Source organism: Microtus pennsylvanicus, chromosome 1, assembly GCF_037038515.1.
Source record: "Microtus pennsylvanicus isolate mMicPen1 chromosome 1, mMicPen1.hap1, whole genome shotgun sequence".
Taxonomy (NCBI): Eukaryota; Metazoa; Chordata; class Mammalia; order Rodentia; family Cricetidae; genus Microtus; species Microtus pennsylvanicus.
In genome coordinates this window covers 50780828-50800195 of record NC_134579.1, presented here as the reverse complement: position 1 = coordinate 50800195, position 19368 = coordinate 50780828, and the positions used below count along the sequence as shown (strand labels likewise).

General features: G+C 36.6%; 2 protein-coding genes across 8 annotated transcripts in view; one reads left to right on the top strand and one right to left on the bottom strand.

Moving 5' to 3' along the window:
• Cip2a (cellular inhibitor of PP2A) overlaps positions 1 to 9713 on the bottom strand; it is a 34740-nt gene extending 25027 nt beyond the window's left edge. Inside the window, exons 1-7 of the mRNA XM_075963998.1 lie at positions 9454 to 9713; positions 5929 to 6076; positions 4005 to 4117; positions 2227 to 2321; positions 1277 to 1373; positions 781 to 903; positions 517 to 662 (exon numbers count right to left, since the gene is read on the bottom strand). Of these exons, the coding sequence (XP_075820113.1) occupies positions 517 to 662; positions 781 to 903; positions 1277 to 1373; positions 2227 to 2321; positions 4005 to 4117; positions 5929 to 6076; positions 9454 to 9555 (824 nt within the window). The 5' untranslated portion in view covers positions 9556 to 9713. The remainder of the gene's footprint in view (positions 1 to 516; positions 663 to 780; positions 904 to 1276; positions 1374 to 2226; positions 2322 to 4004; positions 4118 to 5928; positions 6077 to 9453) is intronic.
• Dzip3 (DAZ interacting zinc finger protein 3) overlaps positions 9714 to 19368 on the top strand; it is a 90634-nt gene continuing 80979 nt past the window's right edge. For 5 of the 7 annotated variants that reach the window (XM_075963992.1, XM_075963991.1, XM_075963997.1 and 2 more), the window contains exon 1: positions 9714 to 10014. The gene's annotated coding sequence lies outside the window, so the exon portion shown is untranslated. The remainder of the gene's footprint in view (positions 10015 to 19368) is intronic. The other 2 variants (XM_075963996.1, XM_075963995.1) reach the window with 1 other exon arrangement.

The window sequence follows — 19368 nt, the reverse complement described above, 5'->3', positions numbered from 1 at the left end:
GAGCGGGGTCAATTCCTAGCAACTATATTGAGTAGATCACAACCATCCATGACTCCAGTTTCAGAGGTCCTTATGTTCTCTTCTAGCATCCACAAGGACCAGGCACACACATGGTGCACATATATGCAGGCAAAACCCCATATATATAAAATAAAAATAAACTGCATGAAAATAAAGACAAAGACTCTAACGCAATGAACTTTTAGAAAGTATATGTTACTGACTTTCAAATGTAATTGACAAGAAACACTTGGAGACAAATATAAAAATGTTCTGGTGCTGGAGATATGGCTTAACCATTAAAAGTGTTCTTTGTCACAGTATTGGGTTCAGTTCCCGGCATCCACAAGGCAGCTCACACATGTCTTCAACTCTAGTTCAAGGGATCCTAGGCCTTCTGGTTTTAACAGGCACGAGGCACAAATATGGTACATACACATATACGCTGGCACAACACTCATACACACAGAATCTAAAATAATAAATAAAAAAATGTTATATTGATAAATAACATACCTGGTAAGATAATCAGCAATTTTAGGATTTTTAAGGAGATCTATAAGTAGGTCGACTGAGTACTTTCTTGTTAGGGTCCCATCACCATTTATTAGAATATTAAATATTAGTTGGAAAGTCTGATGAATGTTTCGAGCATGAAATAGCTTTGAAAAATTGGGAAAACTGTATTATACACAAGAAATTATAAGCTGATATCTTAATGATTTTAAAATATTAAACACTATGATCTCAAAATTAATTTCAAAAATAGAAAAGAATCACCTTTTCTCCGACTTCTTCATTTAGCGTCAAACTGGACAATATTGAAAGTGCAAACACAACTATAGTCAAACTGCTGTGTGCTAGGAAGCTTATGAGAGTTCGATAAAAGGATTTCACATTACTCTGAAGGAGAAAAGAAACTGAATTTAAAAATGTACATTTTGGTTAAAAAATACAATTGTACAGAGTGGACAAGTTTATTAAACATTATCATGAACTTTTCAACACATGGTGACTATCTTTAAAGGGAAAATTATTATTAATATTTAAAGGAAAATTTTACAACATAGATGAGTAGAAATTAAAGGACTATTTGTTATACACAGAATCTGGAGAAAATTTTCTTTTTTGGTAAAGGTACCCAAATGGCCTGGGCAAGGCCATAGGTTCCATACTTAGCATTGGAAATAAAAAAAAGAGAGAAAAACTTGGAAGAATTTAGGAATAGAACCTACTATAAAATATACATACATACATAATAAAACCCTCAACTCACCAAAGTTTTTATTTGTGTTTGAACAGAAAGATTGTGTCGACAAAGATTTGCCAACAATCCTAGGCAAGGCATCGTTAACTCATCTTCAGAAGACTGACTGTTGTAAAGACAGAAAGCATGGTATCCACTCTATTTAGTCAAAATCACAGAGTAGTTAATATACATAAGCTTTTACATGTAAAAACAAGATTATCATAGTCAGAGCATACTATTTCTTTTATGTTTTAAAGCTAAATTATCCTATTCAAATGTGCCACAAAAATAAAGAAATAGCAGTCAGAATGACTATATTTAATTATGCTCACCTACAGAGCATACAACGTTCACCTTGATTAATTTTTTCATAAATCAATTTGTTAGATATTACTTATGAAAATTAGACCTGTTTTAAGATACTCAACCCTTAAAATCATCCAAGTGGAGGAAACAGGTATTAGTTAGTTTAAAAACCTAGAAAGCTGGTAAGATGATTGCTCTTTTAGAGGACTGGGGCGCAGTTCCAAGCACTCACACTGGACAGCACACAACTCTCTGTAAGTCCAGCTCCAGAAAATATGAAGGCCTCTTTTGCCTTCCACAGATACCTGCACATACATGGTGTACCTCACGTACTTAGGCACAAATACATACACAAAAATAAATAATTTTTTTTTTGCTTTTAAAGTTAGAAAACATTAACTAAGGAGAAATGATCTACCACCTAGTTTTAGTTTAAAAATAAACAAATATTTTTGTCACCTTACTAGACCTGGATGGAGGTGGGCGGTCCTTGGACTTCCTAGGAACCCTGATTGCTCTTTGAGCTGATGAGGGAGGGGGACTTGATCGGGGGAGGGGGAGGGAAATGGGAGGCGGTGGAGGGGAGGAGGCAGAAATCCTTAATAAATAAATAAATTTAAAAAAAATAAAATAAAATAAACAAATAAATTACAGCTTGGTTGTATACTTACATATGACCAATCAGGAATGTAATTAAGTCATCTATGTGGGCACCAGAATGAAAAAACTTGACATTATATGTTAACCTCTGCAGAAGTTGAATGCACTGAGAATAAGAAAATAATTGTGAGTATACACATGAAAACATACTGCCCACTCATAAAAATAAACTATTGCAAGTATTTCATTTTAGTATATCATTTCAGGAACCAAACACTAGAGCAAGAGCCATACCATTTTTTAAGCTTAATTTTACTTCAAAACATATATTCTAAGCAATGAGACTACTAAGAACCATGGGAGTCATGTCTTAATTTATCCATTTCTACATATTTTATTTAATGGCTTGTCATTGCTATGGTTTGAATGGCACCTAGTTATGTCCATTCAAGGTGGGTCCTGTGATTTAAACCTTAGTTTCTTAGATGGTGGTACCGGGAGGTAGCAGAACTTCTACAAGTTAGGGCTTAAATAGAGGTCCTTAGATCACTGAAGGCATCATGTATTTCCCATGTGACCCTGATGGTAGTTCTTAAGAGAAGAAAAGGGAACAAGTCTGTTCCCAGTACCTCTCCTATCTTACCTGAGATATGATCATGTTCCCACCCTTTCTATTTGCCATGATTATAGCCAGAAGACCCTTTGCCAGATCTAAAAAATAGTTGATATAAATAGGATGTCCTTGAACCACCAAACCTATGAGATAAATACATATTTTTCCTTATCAAATGAACTACTCCCAAGTATTCAGCTGTAGTAACTAAATCTGACCAGTCATCTACCTTATTCCCCTACTTACACTAAACTTGAGTGTGGGTTGAATTAATTTGAAGGTATCTTTTTCCCTTTACATTTTATGTCTAAAAGTGAATGTCAGTTCAATTGGTCATGTTTATCTTTCTTGCAGATGATGACATTTTAGATTCAATAAAATGATGGGTGAAAGAGTTTTCAAATTATGCTAAACAAGTATAAACCATAGCTTTAAGTTTTGTAAGATTTTTTCTTTGTAAATTTCTTCTTCAACAGTCCAAGGCTATATAACCTAAATTATAATTTTAACGTGAATAGTTTACACTTCCAAAGGCACACATCTGTGTCCTTAAGTTATAGTGTTATAAGTTAAAGTGGTGATAATGCAGATCTGGTTATCTCTGATTCCTTCTTTAGAAATATTTACATATCTGGCATGTGACCAACCAGCTCCTAATAAGTACTATGCCTGATGATGTCATGTCATCATATAAAATAAAACATCTTACTGTTTTGGAATAGAATATTTGTTTAACTATATAAAGAAGTATCACATTTATTTGTGTTGCAGAATAATTGTTTAACTATGTAACAGTGCACTGCTTTTGTTTATGTTGCATTTATTTAACTATGTAAAGATATGTTGCCTGCCTAAGGCACCTGATTAGTAAAAAGCTGAACGGCCAATGGCTAGGCAGAGGAGTAATAGGTGGGACTGGGGGGGGGGGGCAGAGAGAAAAGGGAAGCTAGCCAGTCAGCCAGGAGGTCAGCCAGCCAGACACAGAAGCAGGAAAGCTGGAGGTAAATGAGCCTCAGGGAAACACATAGATTAATAGAAAGGGGTAAATATAAGTTAAAGAAAAAAAGCTAGCTAGAAACAAACCTAGAGCTAATGCCAAGCATTTATAATTAGCAATAAGTCTTCGCATTGTGATTTGAAGCTGGCTGTCCGGGAAAGCTGACTACATCTTACCAATTCTTGTCTGAGAATAAAGAAAGGAAAACAGGAGTCAATATACTATGAGGATCTGTATACCTGTAAAAACACTGAATCACTGTGGCAAGTGCTGCTCCGACAAACCACTCCTGCCAATACACTATTCAGGTTGTATATACTCTGAAGACAGTCTCTGGTTTCAGTATCTACAGCTAAAAGTTAAAATAAAATGGCATAAAATGTATCACTTTTACTTGCAGAAATCTTTCCACAATAGGAAAATAATTTTATGTCATATAATCTTATCGTTAAAGAAGACAAAACATGAGAAAGTGTTTAATTTTGAGTTTTTGAATCAGGATCTCACTCTGTAGCCCAGACTGGCCTGGAATTCATGGCAGTTCCTCCTGTCTCAGCCTTAGGAATGCTGAGGTTACAGGATTAAGCCACCATGGCTGGCCAAGACAGATTTTTTTTTAATTAATGCACACCAATTTCAAAGTATAAATAATATTTCTACATAGATTACTATAAAAAAAAAGCCTTGATTTACGTATGTCTTGAAGCTTGGCTGTTAAAACAATATAACAGCTGAGGTTGGTGGTAAATGCCTGTAATCCCCACTTACGAGAATGAGGCAAGAAAATTTTGAGTTCCATCCTAGCCTGGATTATATAATATGCAGTCAGATTATCATTTCAACTTCTTTTATAAATCCAAAGACTTAAAATATAAAATCTATTACTTAAAAATAAATAATTTAAATTAGAAGGTACACATCAAACCATTAACTAAGATTGTATCCCTAAAGGTAGAAATGATAAAGAAGGCTGGGATAATGAATAACAACTCATGCTATTTTACTCTTATCTGTATTATCTAATATAACAGCCACTAGTACATATTACTCTGCAACTATTTAAATTAAGTTTAACCAAAATTAGATTCAGCTCCCCAGACTTCAAATGCTTGACAAGCCTATACGGCAAGAGGCTACTCTAAGGAACAATACAAACTCAGAATATTTCTATCACTAACAATACTTAGATTGTTGTGCAAAACAGTGCAATGCTGCTCTCTGCTAATACTTCTCTATTACTAAGATACCTGATTATAACCATAGACATAAATATCTAACACCTCTGTGCATACACAAATCAAGGGGGAAATGATTAATAGATGAACATTTAAAAATGAAACATAACGAGAAGTAATAGAAAAAATAACTATAGTTTATCTTTGGTTCTAAGTTCAATGTAGACTATTACTGAAGGATTATTTTTAGAGACTTATACATCTTTCTGAGTGTTGTCTTTAATACTGGCATTATGCTCACGTGGCTTTTTGTTGTTTTAAAATCCAATAGAATGTCATTCCCCCATATACATTCTTTTCTACAGAACATGGAAGTCTTTAACATATGGTATGTGTATATATATATATATATGAGTTCATATGTACATGTATGTGTGTGTCTGTACATATGTATATACTCAGGGACTCTTTTTCTTTCCTTTTTTTTTTTTGAGACAGGGTTTCTCTGTTTAGCCCTGACTGTCCTGGAACTCACTCTGTAGACTCAGCTGGCATTGAACTCAGAGATTCTCCTAGCTCTGTCCCAAGTGCTGGGATTAAAAGCATGTGCCACCACCACCCAGCTTCAGAGACTCTTTTGAGAGAACCTGAAATAAGACAAACTTTAAATGGTTCTATAATGAAAAAATATTTTGAAACTAAATCATTCTTGAAGAATTCTATTAATTATTAATTCTATTAATATTAAAAATATTAAGTTCAGGACTGGAGAGATGGCTCAGTGTTAAAAGTACTAGCTGCTCTTCCAGAGGTCCTGAATTCCATTACCAGCCACTACATGATGGCTCATAGCCATTTATAGTGGGATTCTTTTGGAGTGCAGGAGTACATGCAGATAGAGCACTCATATACATAAAATAAATAAATCTTAAAAAAATTAATTTCATAGTATTCCAAACTCTAAAAAAATAAAGTATGAAAACATTACCCAGTTGAGACAGCAAACTGATAATACTTAAGATCAGTGAAGCACTTATGTTTGGGTCTTCAAGAAGTTCTACGAGGCAACTCAAACATTCACTTGGTAGTATCTGCTGTGATGTAAACAGTCGTGTCAGCTTTTGTCCACAAACTACCTATGAAATACGAAGCAAATGTGTTAAGTTCTGGCAATTTCTATGTCTTCTGTATTTCAAGTAAACCATTTTTATGACGTGCTACTTAGCCTTTTCTTTCCCAGTTTAGAAAACACACCTTTCTGCCCATATACAGACTCTTTCCTTCTCTAGTCGAATTACCTAGATTTCAGTTTGTTTACTTTCTCCAGAAGCATTTCAATAAGCCACTTAGATCATCTAAGTTTTACATATTACACAGCCTTACAGTATACTATTATTTCCTTAATGTATTAGTGAACTTCTGACTACCATTTATATATTGTCTGTATTATACTATACTGAACACAGATTAAAAATGTATACCAGAACTTTGGTAGTTTGAATGTAATTTGCTCCCATAAACACATAGCAAGTGGCACTATTAGGAGGTGTGGCTTTTTTGAAGGAAGTGTGTCACTGTGGGGACTGGCTTTGAGGTCTCATGTATGCTCAAAACAGGCCCAGTATCTCAGACCATTTCCTGTTGCCTGTGTATCAAGATGTAAGAACTTTCAGCTCCTCTAATACCATGTCTGCCTGTATGCTGCATTGCTTCCTGCCATGACAACAAAAGAACTGAACTTCTGAACTGTAAGCAAGTCATCCCAATTAAATGTTTCCTTTGTAAGAGTTGCTGTAGTTATGGTGCCTCTTCATACCAATAGAAACCCTAACTAAGAAAAGACCCAAGCAGATTTATTATTCTGAAGCCTAGTATACTCATACCATCTACTCTGAGACTGGTATATGAAGCCCAATGGATAACAACTCCTTTCAGGTTGAGTCTAGAAGTTAGGAAATTATGCAGAAACCATAAAGTTAATAAAGAATATTTTTAAATCTAGCAAAGATAAGATTTTTACTTTTCAACCCAGTTATTTTAATAAGGGAGAGTCAACATAAACCTGGTATTAAACAATTTGATATTTCAGAATTAGACTAACACATCTTATATACATACTCTAAAAGGTCACATCTAAACAGACTGCTTTAATAAGCCTCTAATTATTAGAGTCTAATACCTCCTTTCTGTATCTCCTTTCCATTTTCTCACTTTCTTACCAAGCTTTACTCTTGGAATTTTACATTACCTATTCACTAACAGAATATGCTTTAACGTTAATGTCTATAAGACTGGAAACAAGCTGGGCTGTGGTGGCCACACCTTTAATCCCAGCTATGCAGAAGCACAATCTGGGATTCCCCTCTGTATGCTGTGAATATCATTGGTTAATAAAGAAACTGCCTTGGCCTGTTGATAGGGCAGAACTTAGGTAGACGTGGGGGTGGGGGGAATGATGGATGGACTAAACTGAATGCTGAGATGAAGAAGGCAGAGTCAAGGAGATGCCATGTAGCCTCCAGAAACAGATAGGAACTTTGGAACTTTACCTGGTAAGCCACAGCCTCATGGCAATACACAGATTAGTAGAAATGGGTTAAATTAAGATGTAAGAGTTAGCCAATAAGAAGCTAGACCTAATGGGCCAAGCAGTGACGTAAATAATATAGTTTCTGTGTGATTATTTTGGGGCTGAGCAGTCAGGAACAAAACAAGAGGCCTCCTCCAACACAGTCAGGTAGATCTCTGTGAGTTTGAGGCCAGCCTGGTCTTCAGAGTGAGTTCCAGAATAGCCAGAAATGTTTCACAGAGAAACTCTGTCTCAAAAACCCCAAACAACAATAACAATAACAACAACAACAACAACAAAAATCCAAAAAACTGGAAACAAATTTGTAACTGGTAGCTTATCTTGGGGTTAAGAATTTTCTGAACATGGTCTCTTTTATCTATTAATAATTATAGCCATTAGTCAGGCATGGTGGTGAATGCATTTAATCCCAGCATTCAGGTAGGGGGATGTCTTTGAGTCTGAGGCTAGCCTGGTCTACAAAGTGAAATCTAGGACAGTCAGGGCTACACAGAGAAACCCTATCTTGAAAAAACAAAAAATAAATGAATAAATAAAATTTTAGCTATCTAGAAGATGAAGACATTTTTTGTTTTGAACATGATTGGAACTGGACTTAGATTTCAATAATATTCTAACATATAATAATTAGGTAATACAAGGTAAAAAATAAATTTTCTCCTAATGAAAACTAGTTTATTTTACTGATAAAACTTATCTGGCCTTGGCATTGGCCTGAATGCTTTACATCTGTTATTCTTTTTCATATTCATAACTCTTTAAGTTAAATGCTACTGATTTGATTTATATTTGAGTAAACTGAGACATTCACTGATAATAAAGGCGCACAGCCAAGACTTCTTCAAAGAGGTGAACCCATGCTTTTAATAACTAGATACACAGTCAGTGATGTGAATACTATCTATCAATAAATACAACAACAGCTCAACTTTGCCCTGACCATCATGAAATGACACAAAGTGCAGGTTTGTGTAGGGTTCTAAAGTCAAACTATGGCAGAAGTTCAAAATAATGAAAAAAAATCTCTTTTTGTGACATATACTTGTATATTCCTCAGAAAGTTTGCAGTGCTCGGCATGACGACACCAACCTTTAACAAAAAAAGGTAAATACTAAGGATGATATGGCTGAGTGATGGCAGTTTCGATATATTGCTAGGAAGTAAAATGCTGCAAATCTTTTTGAGAACTGTTTCTAACAATACAAAATGAAAGTGATTGTGGATTGAATGGCTCAGCAGATAAGAGAATGTACTAATTTTTGCAGAGGTCCTGAGTTTGAGTCCCAACACCCACATCAAGGAGCTCACAGCTGCTTCACTAGCTCCAGAGGATATAATGCCCTCTTCTGCCTTCTGAAGGTTCCGCACATGCATCACACATACGCAGACATAATAAAATTAAAAAAAATTAAAACAACAAAATAGGGAGCATAGGCCTTTCTCATAACCCGATAGCTCGACTGGTAGGTTTATAAGAAACAAATGCATTCAAAATTTTTAAAAAAAGTATGATTACAATGAGCTGATTCATAATTCCATCCAGACCTGGAAAAAAATCCAAATGTCTATCAACAGGTACACAACCTGTGGTATACTTATATAAATGGAATTACACATAACATAAAAAGTAAGTCCTGCTAGTGCATGCAACCTGAATGAATCGCCCTGATTATATTGAATGATGAAGCCACTCAATATCCAAAAAAGAAAACAAAATGAATTTAGAAGATGGGCACCTAAAGAAGGACCAGGAACACGCAGACACACTCCCCTCTTCCCCTCTCTCTCCAGTCACGACACACTCCTAACCCTGCTGGTCGGGAGCAGGCCACCGTCCCCCTCTGGGCAGCCTCCCAGTCGCCGTCACCGTCACTCGCTGGGTGACTGAAGAGGGCACCCCCTCGCGCCCCGAAACCCCTTACCTCCAGGTGCCTCAGGAGCTGGGTGGCGTTCGCCTCCGACTTAACGGCTTTGTACTGACTGATGCTCAGGAGCAAGGACTTCAAGCAGGCGGTGGAGTCCATGTCGAGGCGCCGTCCTGTCAGCGGCCACAGCCACCAGCTCGCCACGGCCTCCAGCTGAAGCCGCGCTTTTTTTGATTTTCTTAGGTCCCGCCGCTTCGGCTCCGGCTGCTTCCGGTTCCGGTCGGCTTCCGGAAGTCTCCGGGCAGCCTCCGGGAATTCTGCCTGTGATTGGCGGGGGTTGGGCCGAGGGTCGAGGCTCTGGGGGAGCGGGGAGGTGGCGGCGGGGAGCCCCGCAGCAGCCCCCTTTCAGCCGAGCGGCCGCGAGAAGGTCCGCGAAGACGCGGGATCTCGCGAGACACGCGAGTGCGGCTCAATTTGTGGAGGGGCTGCGGGGCGCACGGGGTCGGTGCGCGTCGGGGGCTCTGGTTGCGTGGGCGTCCTCGGCGGCGGCGCTGCGGGGCCTGGTGTTCGTGCGCGTCAGCCTCTGCTCGGACACGGCCGCTGCCCTAGTCTAGCACGGTGAGGAACTCCGAGCGGCATCTCTGTGACTTAGGTCTGGATGTGGCGGGGGAGGGGCCGCAGTTCCTCCAGCCGCGGTGTCTTGGATCCACGACTAAACCTGTGGCCTTCGGGATCCTGGGGCAAGTTAGGCACGGCCTTACAATGGAATTTGTCACACACACCCCCCAGAGTACCCTGGCGGAGGTGCTCCCGAGCTGTGTTCTCATCAACGTTGATATCTGTAGGCGAAGGTGCCTGTTCCTGTCTGGCGTGGTTGATTACTTTGTATATTTTAGTGACTCTTAAAAAAAAAGTCACTGTTGAGATATATACATATACATATATATATATATATATATATATATATATATATATATATATTTAAATTAGAGGTAATGTTTTGCATGGCTATATAACGAAGTGAGACAACAGCGATTGTGCTGCGATTACGCAAGACTTTGTAGCTTATGTATTCATTTGTGCATGCATCCATTCATTCCATTTTAAACAAGTATGTATAACGGACTAGGGATTGGCACTCAGAACAAAGACGGGGAAGTGTTGCCTGCTGAGAAGCAACTTCTAATAAGGGACATGGTCTAAGCAGAAAAGTACTCTTGGAATCCACTACATACATGAGAAATGCACCATCCATGAAGAGTGGAGCCAGTTGGCTTATAAACTCCTTTGCCTCCTCTGTGATTGCTTCTTACTGCTTCAGTCTTTTCAGAAAGTAAAACCCGAGGGTATCCTGTTTCACATGACTGTTCATTCAATAAATACTTACCAAGCGTCTGCATTGGGACGGGCACTTTTCTGGTCACAAGAGGCTCAGTCAGTGGGCATTGGATTTAACATTCTGGGGAGAAAAAAAATAGAATAAACTAAGAGAAAAAAATACTTTGGATAATGGTGATGAGGACAGGAGAAGAGGTCAGGATAGGCCTCACTAAAACAAAAAGACATCGGAGGAAATCGTTTCAATAGTTGAGAAATCAGACTTTGTAGGAGAAAATGCTGCCAATTAGTTGAAGTAACGTGGGCAGAGGTCAATGGGGGAATATGACAGTGTGCCATGAAGAGCCTGAACTCGTAGTCGCCAGAGCGAGGCTGAGTAGTGACGTGGAAAATCAGGTCATATAACGGTCTTGCAGACTATTGTCAAATCAGTTAATCACTGTGAAGGGTTAATTGTTGACTGATAGGTCTTCTGTGTTAAGGACAGTCATTGGTAAATGGAGTTGTACGACTATAGTGACAAGTGTCCAGCATCATCCCCATTTGGACAAGTAGGAAGGACCCCAAGCTGCCCATATCATGTGCCGTCTCTACAATCTAGAAGAGATTTCAAGTTTCCAGATAGGATTAAGAAGGTAGAGATAATGTAATAATTGTATCTTTTAGATTCAGTGAAATTTTATATAGTTTGTCAGTTCTTTATTTTTCTAATTAAGTGTATTCCTAGGTATTATGTGAGAATTTCCTTTTCTTATCAGATTTTACTATTCGAAAATACAGTTACTAGGTTTTGATGTATCTTTAAGTCAGCTACTTACCAAATTTTGTTAAGTCTAAGAGTTTAGTGTACCTCTTAGGTTTCCTACATGTATATTGTCTATAAACATAATTTCTTCCTATAAAGTGTCTCAGTTTATTGCATTAATAAAATCACGACAACATGGACATCATGGTGATAGAGAAGATCTTCAACATTATAACCAGAACAGTTTATAATTGTTCATGTTTAGGACATTTCTCTTTATCTCTTTTGTTTTTTAAAATGTCCAGAAGTTTACATTTATACATTTGGTTTTCCTTTTAAAGTAACACAGCGAATTAGGTTGATTTTTTTTTGTTGGATACTAATAATAACAAACACTTTTGAGTACTTGCCATTCATCAAAGGACGTTCTAAGGACTACTTAATTCTCATAAAAAGTCAGCGCTATCTAGTTGATTACTATTTTATAGATTGCAAAGTATGACATAAGGTGTTTGTGAAGCTCACAAAGACAGTAGTAGCAAAAGAACTTCTGATTTTACTCAGGATTCCATGCCTTGTGTCTTGAAGTTAGAATTTTCAGTACTTTTCTTATTTTCTCATTTTGGGTTTGCGGCAAGTGTTATTTTTGTGTCAGGTTGACATAAAAACTAGTCAGGAAAGAGGGTAAAGTCTGGAGAACTATAAGTGTTACTGGGAAAAGTAGAGTGTTATTAGGAATACATTATTTTAGATGAAATCCAGTTCACTCAGTCTTTAAGGATTAGCATAAAATCTTTCCTCCATGTAAGCTTTTGTTTTTTTTACTGTGGTAGCCATTTTATCTAGATAGTCCTCCAGTTTATAATGTAGGAAAGAGGCTTAAAAGAAATAATGCTTGCTTATCATTTTAAAACAAGTTTTAGATCATTAGCTGATTTAGTTTCAGAAAAAATTAAAAGTATTGACTTCAGTATTGAATAGTAACTTCAATTTTTAACATAACCACCATTTAATAGTAATAAATCAGTCTGAATGAAGGCAGGGATTGAAGTTTTTATATAACTGTAGAATGTGATGTAGGGATCATAGCACAAACCAATGACCCATTGTTCATGCATTTATCATATACTTCATGAAGTTAGGTGGTTAATACATACCTTGATTCTGAGGATACAGTAGTGAATTTCCACCCAAGTAGAGTTTTCATTTTAGTGAAGAGGTAAGATAATATGTAAGACGTAAATAAATTATGAACATTAGTATGTGTTTTTGTGAAAAACTCAGGGAAGATAGAGAGGATGATACTAAGGATTAAAATGTTTCCATTTTTGATTGCAGATTTAGGCAGCCGACTTGTATAGAAAACAAAATAGTTAAAAATCAGGATTTATTTCTTGTTCATGGGTGTGGAGGTTGACTGTAGTTAGACCAACCTAGATTAAAATTGGCTGAGTGTGTCTATTCAGCTATTTTGTGGAAAGTGATAACTATCTAGACATCAGTTTACATTATGGCAAGATTTCTGCAGGAGATGTATATTCTATTAAATTTATGAGTAATAAAGACATTGGGGATGCAAAGAAATCAATGCTTCAAGGCAAAATGTTGTAGAAGTCAGTATGGATAGAGAAGAAGTTTCTAAGTTTGGAACTTAGTAATTAAGTATTTAGAGATTGGAGAGACATGGAAAAAACCTCAGATCTGACTAAGAAGGAACTGCAAGCGAATACAAGTGCTCTGTTAATCCTGTGATCATCTTACATCTAAAGAACCTATTTACTAACTCTTAACAGAAGTCTAGATTAGCAGAACAGTCTTACTACTTAGCAGCATCTTGTTCTGCCTTCAAGGTTTTGATGCTGAAAAGAAATAGGTGGCATTATTGGTTGAATGAATGTTGAGTGTGTAAACCATATCAGGTGTTCTGACTTGTGGAACTTGCATTCTAGTGGGGACATAAGGTCAAATCTAAAATAAGGAATTACATAGTGGACATTCATAACAGAAACCACAAATGTTTCTTGGGCCCAAGTTCCAAAGAATGGATTATTAGTAGCTATCAACTGAAACAGGACAAATATTTCATTGGCTCAGGTTTCAAAACAAGGGGTTTATTCATAGACATTCAGCAGATACAACAAATGTTTCAGTTACCTAGGTTCTAAACTTTGACTGTGGAGATATCCAGGAGTAAGAAATAACAGATTAAGCATGTGGTTATTTAGAAACATTTCCCTGTTACAACTAAAACTTTTCAAATATTGATACTGAACTTTTAGTCCTTTATGCAGAGCCCCCCCCCCCCTGTGAAATTGTATCAGATTATTCCTATTTATCAGGAATATTAGCCCTTATTACAAAGCCAAAGTGCTAAAAAGAAAAAGGTTTTTTTAAAAAAAAAGAAAGAAAAGAATATTATCTCTTTTGTTGAAATAATAGGCACATTCCCATATGATGCTTTGGTCATGATGTGTGTCTGATGTTGGTCCAGAAAGATCGTGTTAAATTGGAAACTTCCTATGACCAGGTGACATCCTAGTTGCCATGGTGTCATAATGCAACACATTAAATGACAACATCATATAAAAGTGTAGCATATACAGATATGTATGCTACAAATAAATTACTAATGTTTTATGTAATTACTGTATCACACTTATCATTACCTTGAAATGCTCTGGTATTTGTAATTAAAAGCTTAATGTAAAATGGTATATGCCACATCAAACCAGAAAGAAATATCTTCATATGTCTGATGTTTACCAAATCTTTTATATTGAGGCCATGTCTAGTGATTTTCCATTGTCCTATCAGTGCGTATTAAAGGGCACTTAACATGTTTATACAATAGTAAAATAACTCAAAGACAGATGTGTCTAATGTTCCTGTCCACTAAGAGGTATGATAATTCTATTTTCTTTACTGATTGATCAAGCCATAAAATTTACTTTCAACTTTTGAAATAAACTTACAGCTTTTCTTTCTATACATTTTACAGAATTCATATCTATGCCAAGAGTAGAAGTCTTGATAATTTGAATTAATATTTTCCCCCTATTTTCACATCTAATTTTATATCATATTGTTCAAAATATGCCTGGACTTTTTTGTTTGTTTCACACAATTACTACACATTGTTTCTGAATTCTGTTTCTTAAGTAAGTAAAGATGCAAGAGACATACATGACAGAATTTTAATAATAATTTTCTTAAAGGACTGCTTCTTTGAATAGTAGAATATGGTCCTCTGTATATATCATAAAAATTTTTAGTTAAATTTATGAAACAAGTAGAATCTTGTGAATTAAAGCAAGAAGCTTTTTTAAAAGAGAGCAATGGATATGTCAAAACTATATAGAAAGATTTTAGAAATAAATAGTAATACTGTAGTTTTTCTTATTTATTTTTATATTAGTTTAGTACCTACATATAATTAATACATTAATTGATTTTCTTATTGTCATTGTGTTCTCAGACTTTTTAATGCTTTGTGAATAGGTAGTCAAATAAAATTTGTACTTTTTAATTTAACATTGAGATGAATCATCCAGAGACAGATTTAAATCATTCATTCCAGTACCATGTGTAGTATCTGGTCAATAGTTGTTCAGATTTACTTCATTGACAAGAAAAATGCCTAGCAAAGGCTTATGTGATTAATTCATTATAAATACTGCATATAATATATTTACAGATTATTTGATGGCTGATAGTAGGCTCATATACCTTTGTTTCTGATTGTGTACGTGCACATCTAACTGAACTCATTTGCATCCTTAGCTTATACAAAGTCAAGTATGGCCCTAGAAGTCAGGGAGAAGAGTGGAAAGAATTGCATTTTTACATGATTTTCTATGCTCAGTGATTTGTTAGTAATGAGAGTTCTAAGTCTTTAGTTTTACAGTTTTTCTAATGGATTACAATAATGTTTATCCTTCAGTGTTGTATGAGACATGTTTATTCAGTGTACATAGTTATATAGTTCATAGTTTTGTACACAAGAGCTGAGGAAATCTTACTCTCAACCAAACCACACAATGTCACCATTATGAGATAAGTATGTTCAGAAGCAACTGACTAGATTTGACTAGAATTAAAGATGTGTTACCTCAGGGCTAGTGGTAGTTGCCTATAATTCCAGCAGTTGGAAATAAATCAGAGGTAGCATGACAAGATTGAAGTCTTCTTGGGCAATATAATAAGATATGGTGTCGAAAAAAAAATTGTTCCTGAGACAATGCTAATTTTGCTCTAGGGAGGCATACTTACAGGCTAATTTGTAATAAAGAAGTCGTGAGTGTACATTTCAAGTCTCCTGTTTCTTAGTTTGAGTTGCCCAGTAGTTTTAGCAGTCATCTTTCTAAATGAGGCAAGAGTTGACATGGACATTTCTTAGTGGGGTGCACAAAATGCATGATCAAAATCTTGAAAACAATTGGAAATATTTTCCATCTATCATCCTGGAGTTTTTTGAAGGGAGTTGTAATGGTGTGTCTATGTTTGTCTAAGTTCATTTTGTGATCTTGTACAGGAATTTAATATTAAAGATGAAAAAAATTAGAGACACTTACTTACTGGCCAAGGACTCCTGTTTTGGCTGTGAGAATGAAAGCAGGCCACTTGGAGGGTCCACAGCAAAACTTAAGGCATGGCAATTTTATTCAGAACAATCAGACTTTTTATACCTGTAGTAATAGGGAGCGGCGGGGCTGCATCCCCAACACCCTAGCCGCCTGCTCGGCTAGCTTTTGCCCCGAAATAACAACACACAAACTGTATTCATTTAAACACTGCTTGGCTCATTTCTACCTAGCCTCTTCTAGGCTAACTCTCGCACCTGGACTAGCCCATTTCTTATCATCTGTATAGCACCGGTCTTACTGGGAAGATTCTAGCCTAAGTCCATCCTGGGTCGGAGCTTCATAGCGTGCGTCTTCCCTGGAGCGGGGAGCATGGCGTCTCTGCTAAGGCGTCTGCTCCCGAGAGGAGAGCTGTCGAGTCTGACCTCACTTCCTCTTCCTCCCAGCATTCTGTTCTGTTTACTCCACCTACCTACGTCCTAACCAATGAAATGGGCCGAGGCAGTTCCTTTACTAGCCAATGACCTTCCTTCATCATAAACCTTTATAAGAAACAGAATATAATGGCAATTGCCAGGATCAGTGCAGTTGTAGTTGCCAGGACACAGTGATGTTTGTAAGCTATACAGGGTACACAAGATGTCCAAGACCAATTGTCCTGTCAAGCTTCTATGCTTCCTTGTCTTGAAGAATATACAGAGAAACATAAAGTGTCCTGAACACTTCATTGCCTTAGGGAGTGTGTTGGTCTCTCAGGTCCTGGAAGGTTCATTGTGCCCCAAGAGCAGTGAACTCTAATCTGAAAAACCGGTGATGCAACCTCTGAAAGCAGCTAGGCTATGCCAACTTCCATGATTCCACACACAAGTCATCAGTACATTTTATTCATTATTAGTACTGCTAACATAAAAGATTTGTGCAGCTTGACACTGAGTTAAGTCTGGTGAATCACTCTATTTTTGTCATGCTAGATGCTACTAACATAAAAAACAAAGACTTTGATACTGAAGACACAAATCACCTATGCAATAGGTTGAATTTGTTCTCTTCCTTCTAAATTTGTTAATGTGTAGCTTCTTAGTATGATGGCATTAGAAAATAGGGCCTTTAAGAGAGAAATTATTCATGGGATAGAGCTTCTGAACCTCAGAGAACTCTTACCCTATTCCTCCTACATGAAGATATGACGAGAACTTGCCAGGCTACAACCCAGTGTTAGGGTTGACTGTGGTGGTATCTTGATTCTGGAATTTTACCCTATGGAACGGAGAAATTTCAGTTGTCTGTAAGGCACCCAGTCTGTTGTTCTTCATTATAGTAGCCTCAGGGACAAAGACATGTACCATATTAAAAACCACTAAGGATCACTATTGGTGTTTTTCCAACAGACACAGAATTACAACAGTTAAATAATTTTGGTAAAGAGCTCTTTTTTAGGGTTTTATTGCTGTGAAGAGACACCATGACCACAGTAGCTCTTATAAAGGATAGCATTTAATTGAGGCTGCCTTGCAGTTCAAAAGTTTAGTCCATTATTATCATGCCTGAAACATTGGCGGCATGCAAACAGACATGGTGCTTGAACGGTAGCTAAGAGTTCTATATCTTGATCCATAGGCAGCAGAAGGAGCTGATGTGTAGCTTAAGCATATGCCATCTGAAAACCTGCCCCCACAGTGACACACTTCCTCCAACAAGGCCATGCCTCCTAATAGTACCACTCCCTGTGGGCCAAGCATTCAAACACCTGAATCTATGGGACCCATACCTATTTAAACCACACAAGCTCTAATCACAAAATGTCTTAATTGCCCTTCGAAAATCTTCAGTTATCACTTTGCTCCTTTTAATTTTATAGGGAAAAAATGCTACTGAGTTGTTGAGGCTGATCTTGAACATGAGAGCGTCAAGGTTCAACCTCCTGAGTAGCAAGATTATAGGCTGTGCCACTGGGTCTGACGTTGAATTTTGAAGTAGCTATGACTTCTCATGTCTTAGGAGTTTTAATTTTTTTTTAAAGTTAAGCAAACATAATAGCAGTGTCAGATTCAGCTTGTCAAGAGACTCATAAACTTCTGGAGTATGTTTAATTAATGTTGGCACAAGAATACATCTTAGCTGGACAGTGGTGGCGCTTGCCTTTAGTCCCACCACTTATTTGGGAGGTGGATCTCTATGAGTTTGAGTTCGGCCTGTTCTGTACAACAAGTTCCAAAACAGCCAGGACTGTTACTCAGAGAAACCCTGTCTCAAAAAAAAAAAAAAAAAAAAAAAGAAAGAAAGAAAGAAAGAAAGAAAGAAAGAAAAAGAAGGAAAAAGAAAGGAAGAAAAAGAAAAAACCATGAAAGATAGAAAGTAAAGGAATAGAGATTCTTTGAATTCAAAACCTCAAAATGTTAGGAAGTTGTCTATTAAAGGTTTTTTTTCAGATTTATTTATTTATTATGTGTACAATGTTCCTTCTGCATATATACTTCCATGCCAGAAGAGGGCACCAGATCTCAAAACAGATGGTTGTGAGCCACTCGGTTACTGGGATTTGAACTCAAGACCTCTGAAAGAGCTGCCAGTGCTCTTAGGCTAAGCCGTCTCTCCAGCCCCTATTAAAGGTTTTTTAAAGCAGCATTTCTGTAATAGCAAAATTCTTTAACGTGTCAAACCCAGTACAAGTGACATTTTCATCAATAGTAGCATGGTTAAAAATGATACACTGGCAAAGGGTAAAGTAGATGTTTGTGTACTAATATGAAAATGGGAGAGGCTAAACAATGACTCTTAAGTTGCAACTTAGATCATGTAATATATTTAAAAAATAATTTTTTGCCCATTTCTTGTCTTAGTATTACTATTGCTTTCTATACCATAGCATTTTCCTTTCACAGAAGAAGAATTGAGGAAAATGAACTAATTTTGCTGTGTGCTTAAACAATGAAGTGATGGTGGTGATTATGATAATGAAAATGGTTATGGAAGAAACATGCTTTTTAGGTCTTAGTATGTGACAAGGACTGTTTACAACTCCATCAAGTACAGATAGCATTTTCATCTCCATTTTCAGATGAACACACATAGATTATTTTTTAAAATTTCATATAAAGTTGAACACCTAGTATGTATCTGAAAAGAACTGTATATTGCAGAATGAGTATAATGAGATAACTTGCAATTTCACTTTCTTATAGACATGTTTTATTATCTGTATTTATATAAACATCATAATTAGAATGGTCTTATTTTCTTACTGAGAGCAAAATCTTTTCTATATTTACTACTTAAGTTTCTTAACACAATGCGTTCTTTTAATTTAGT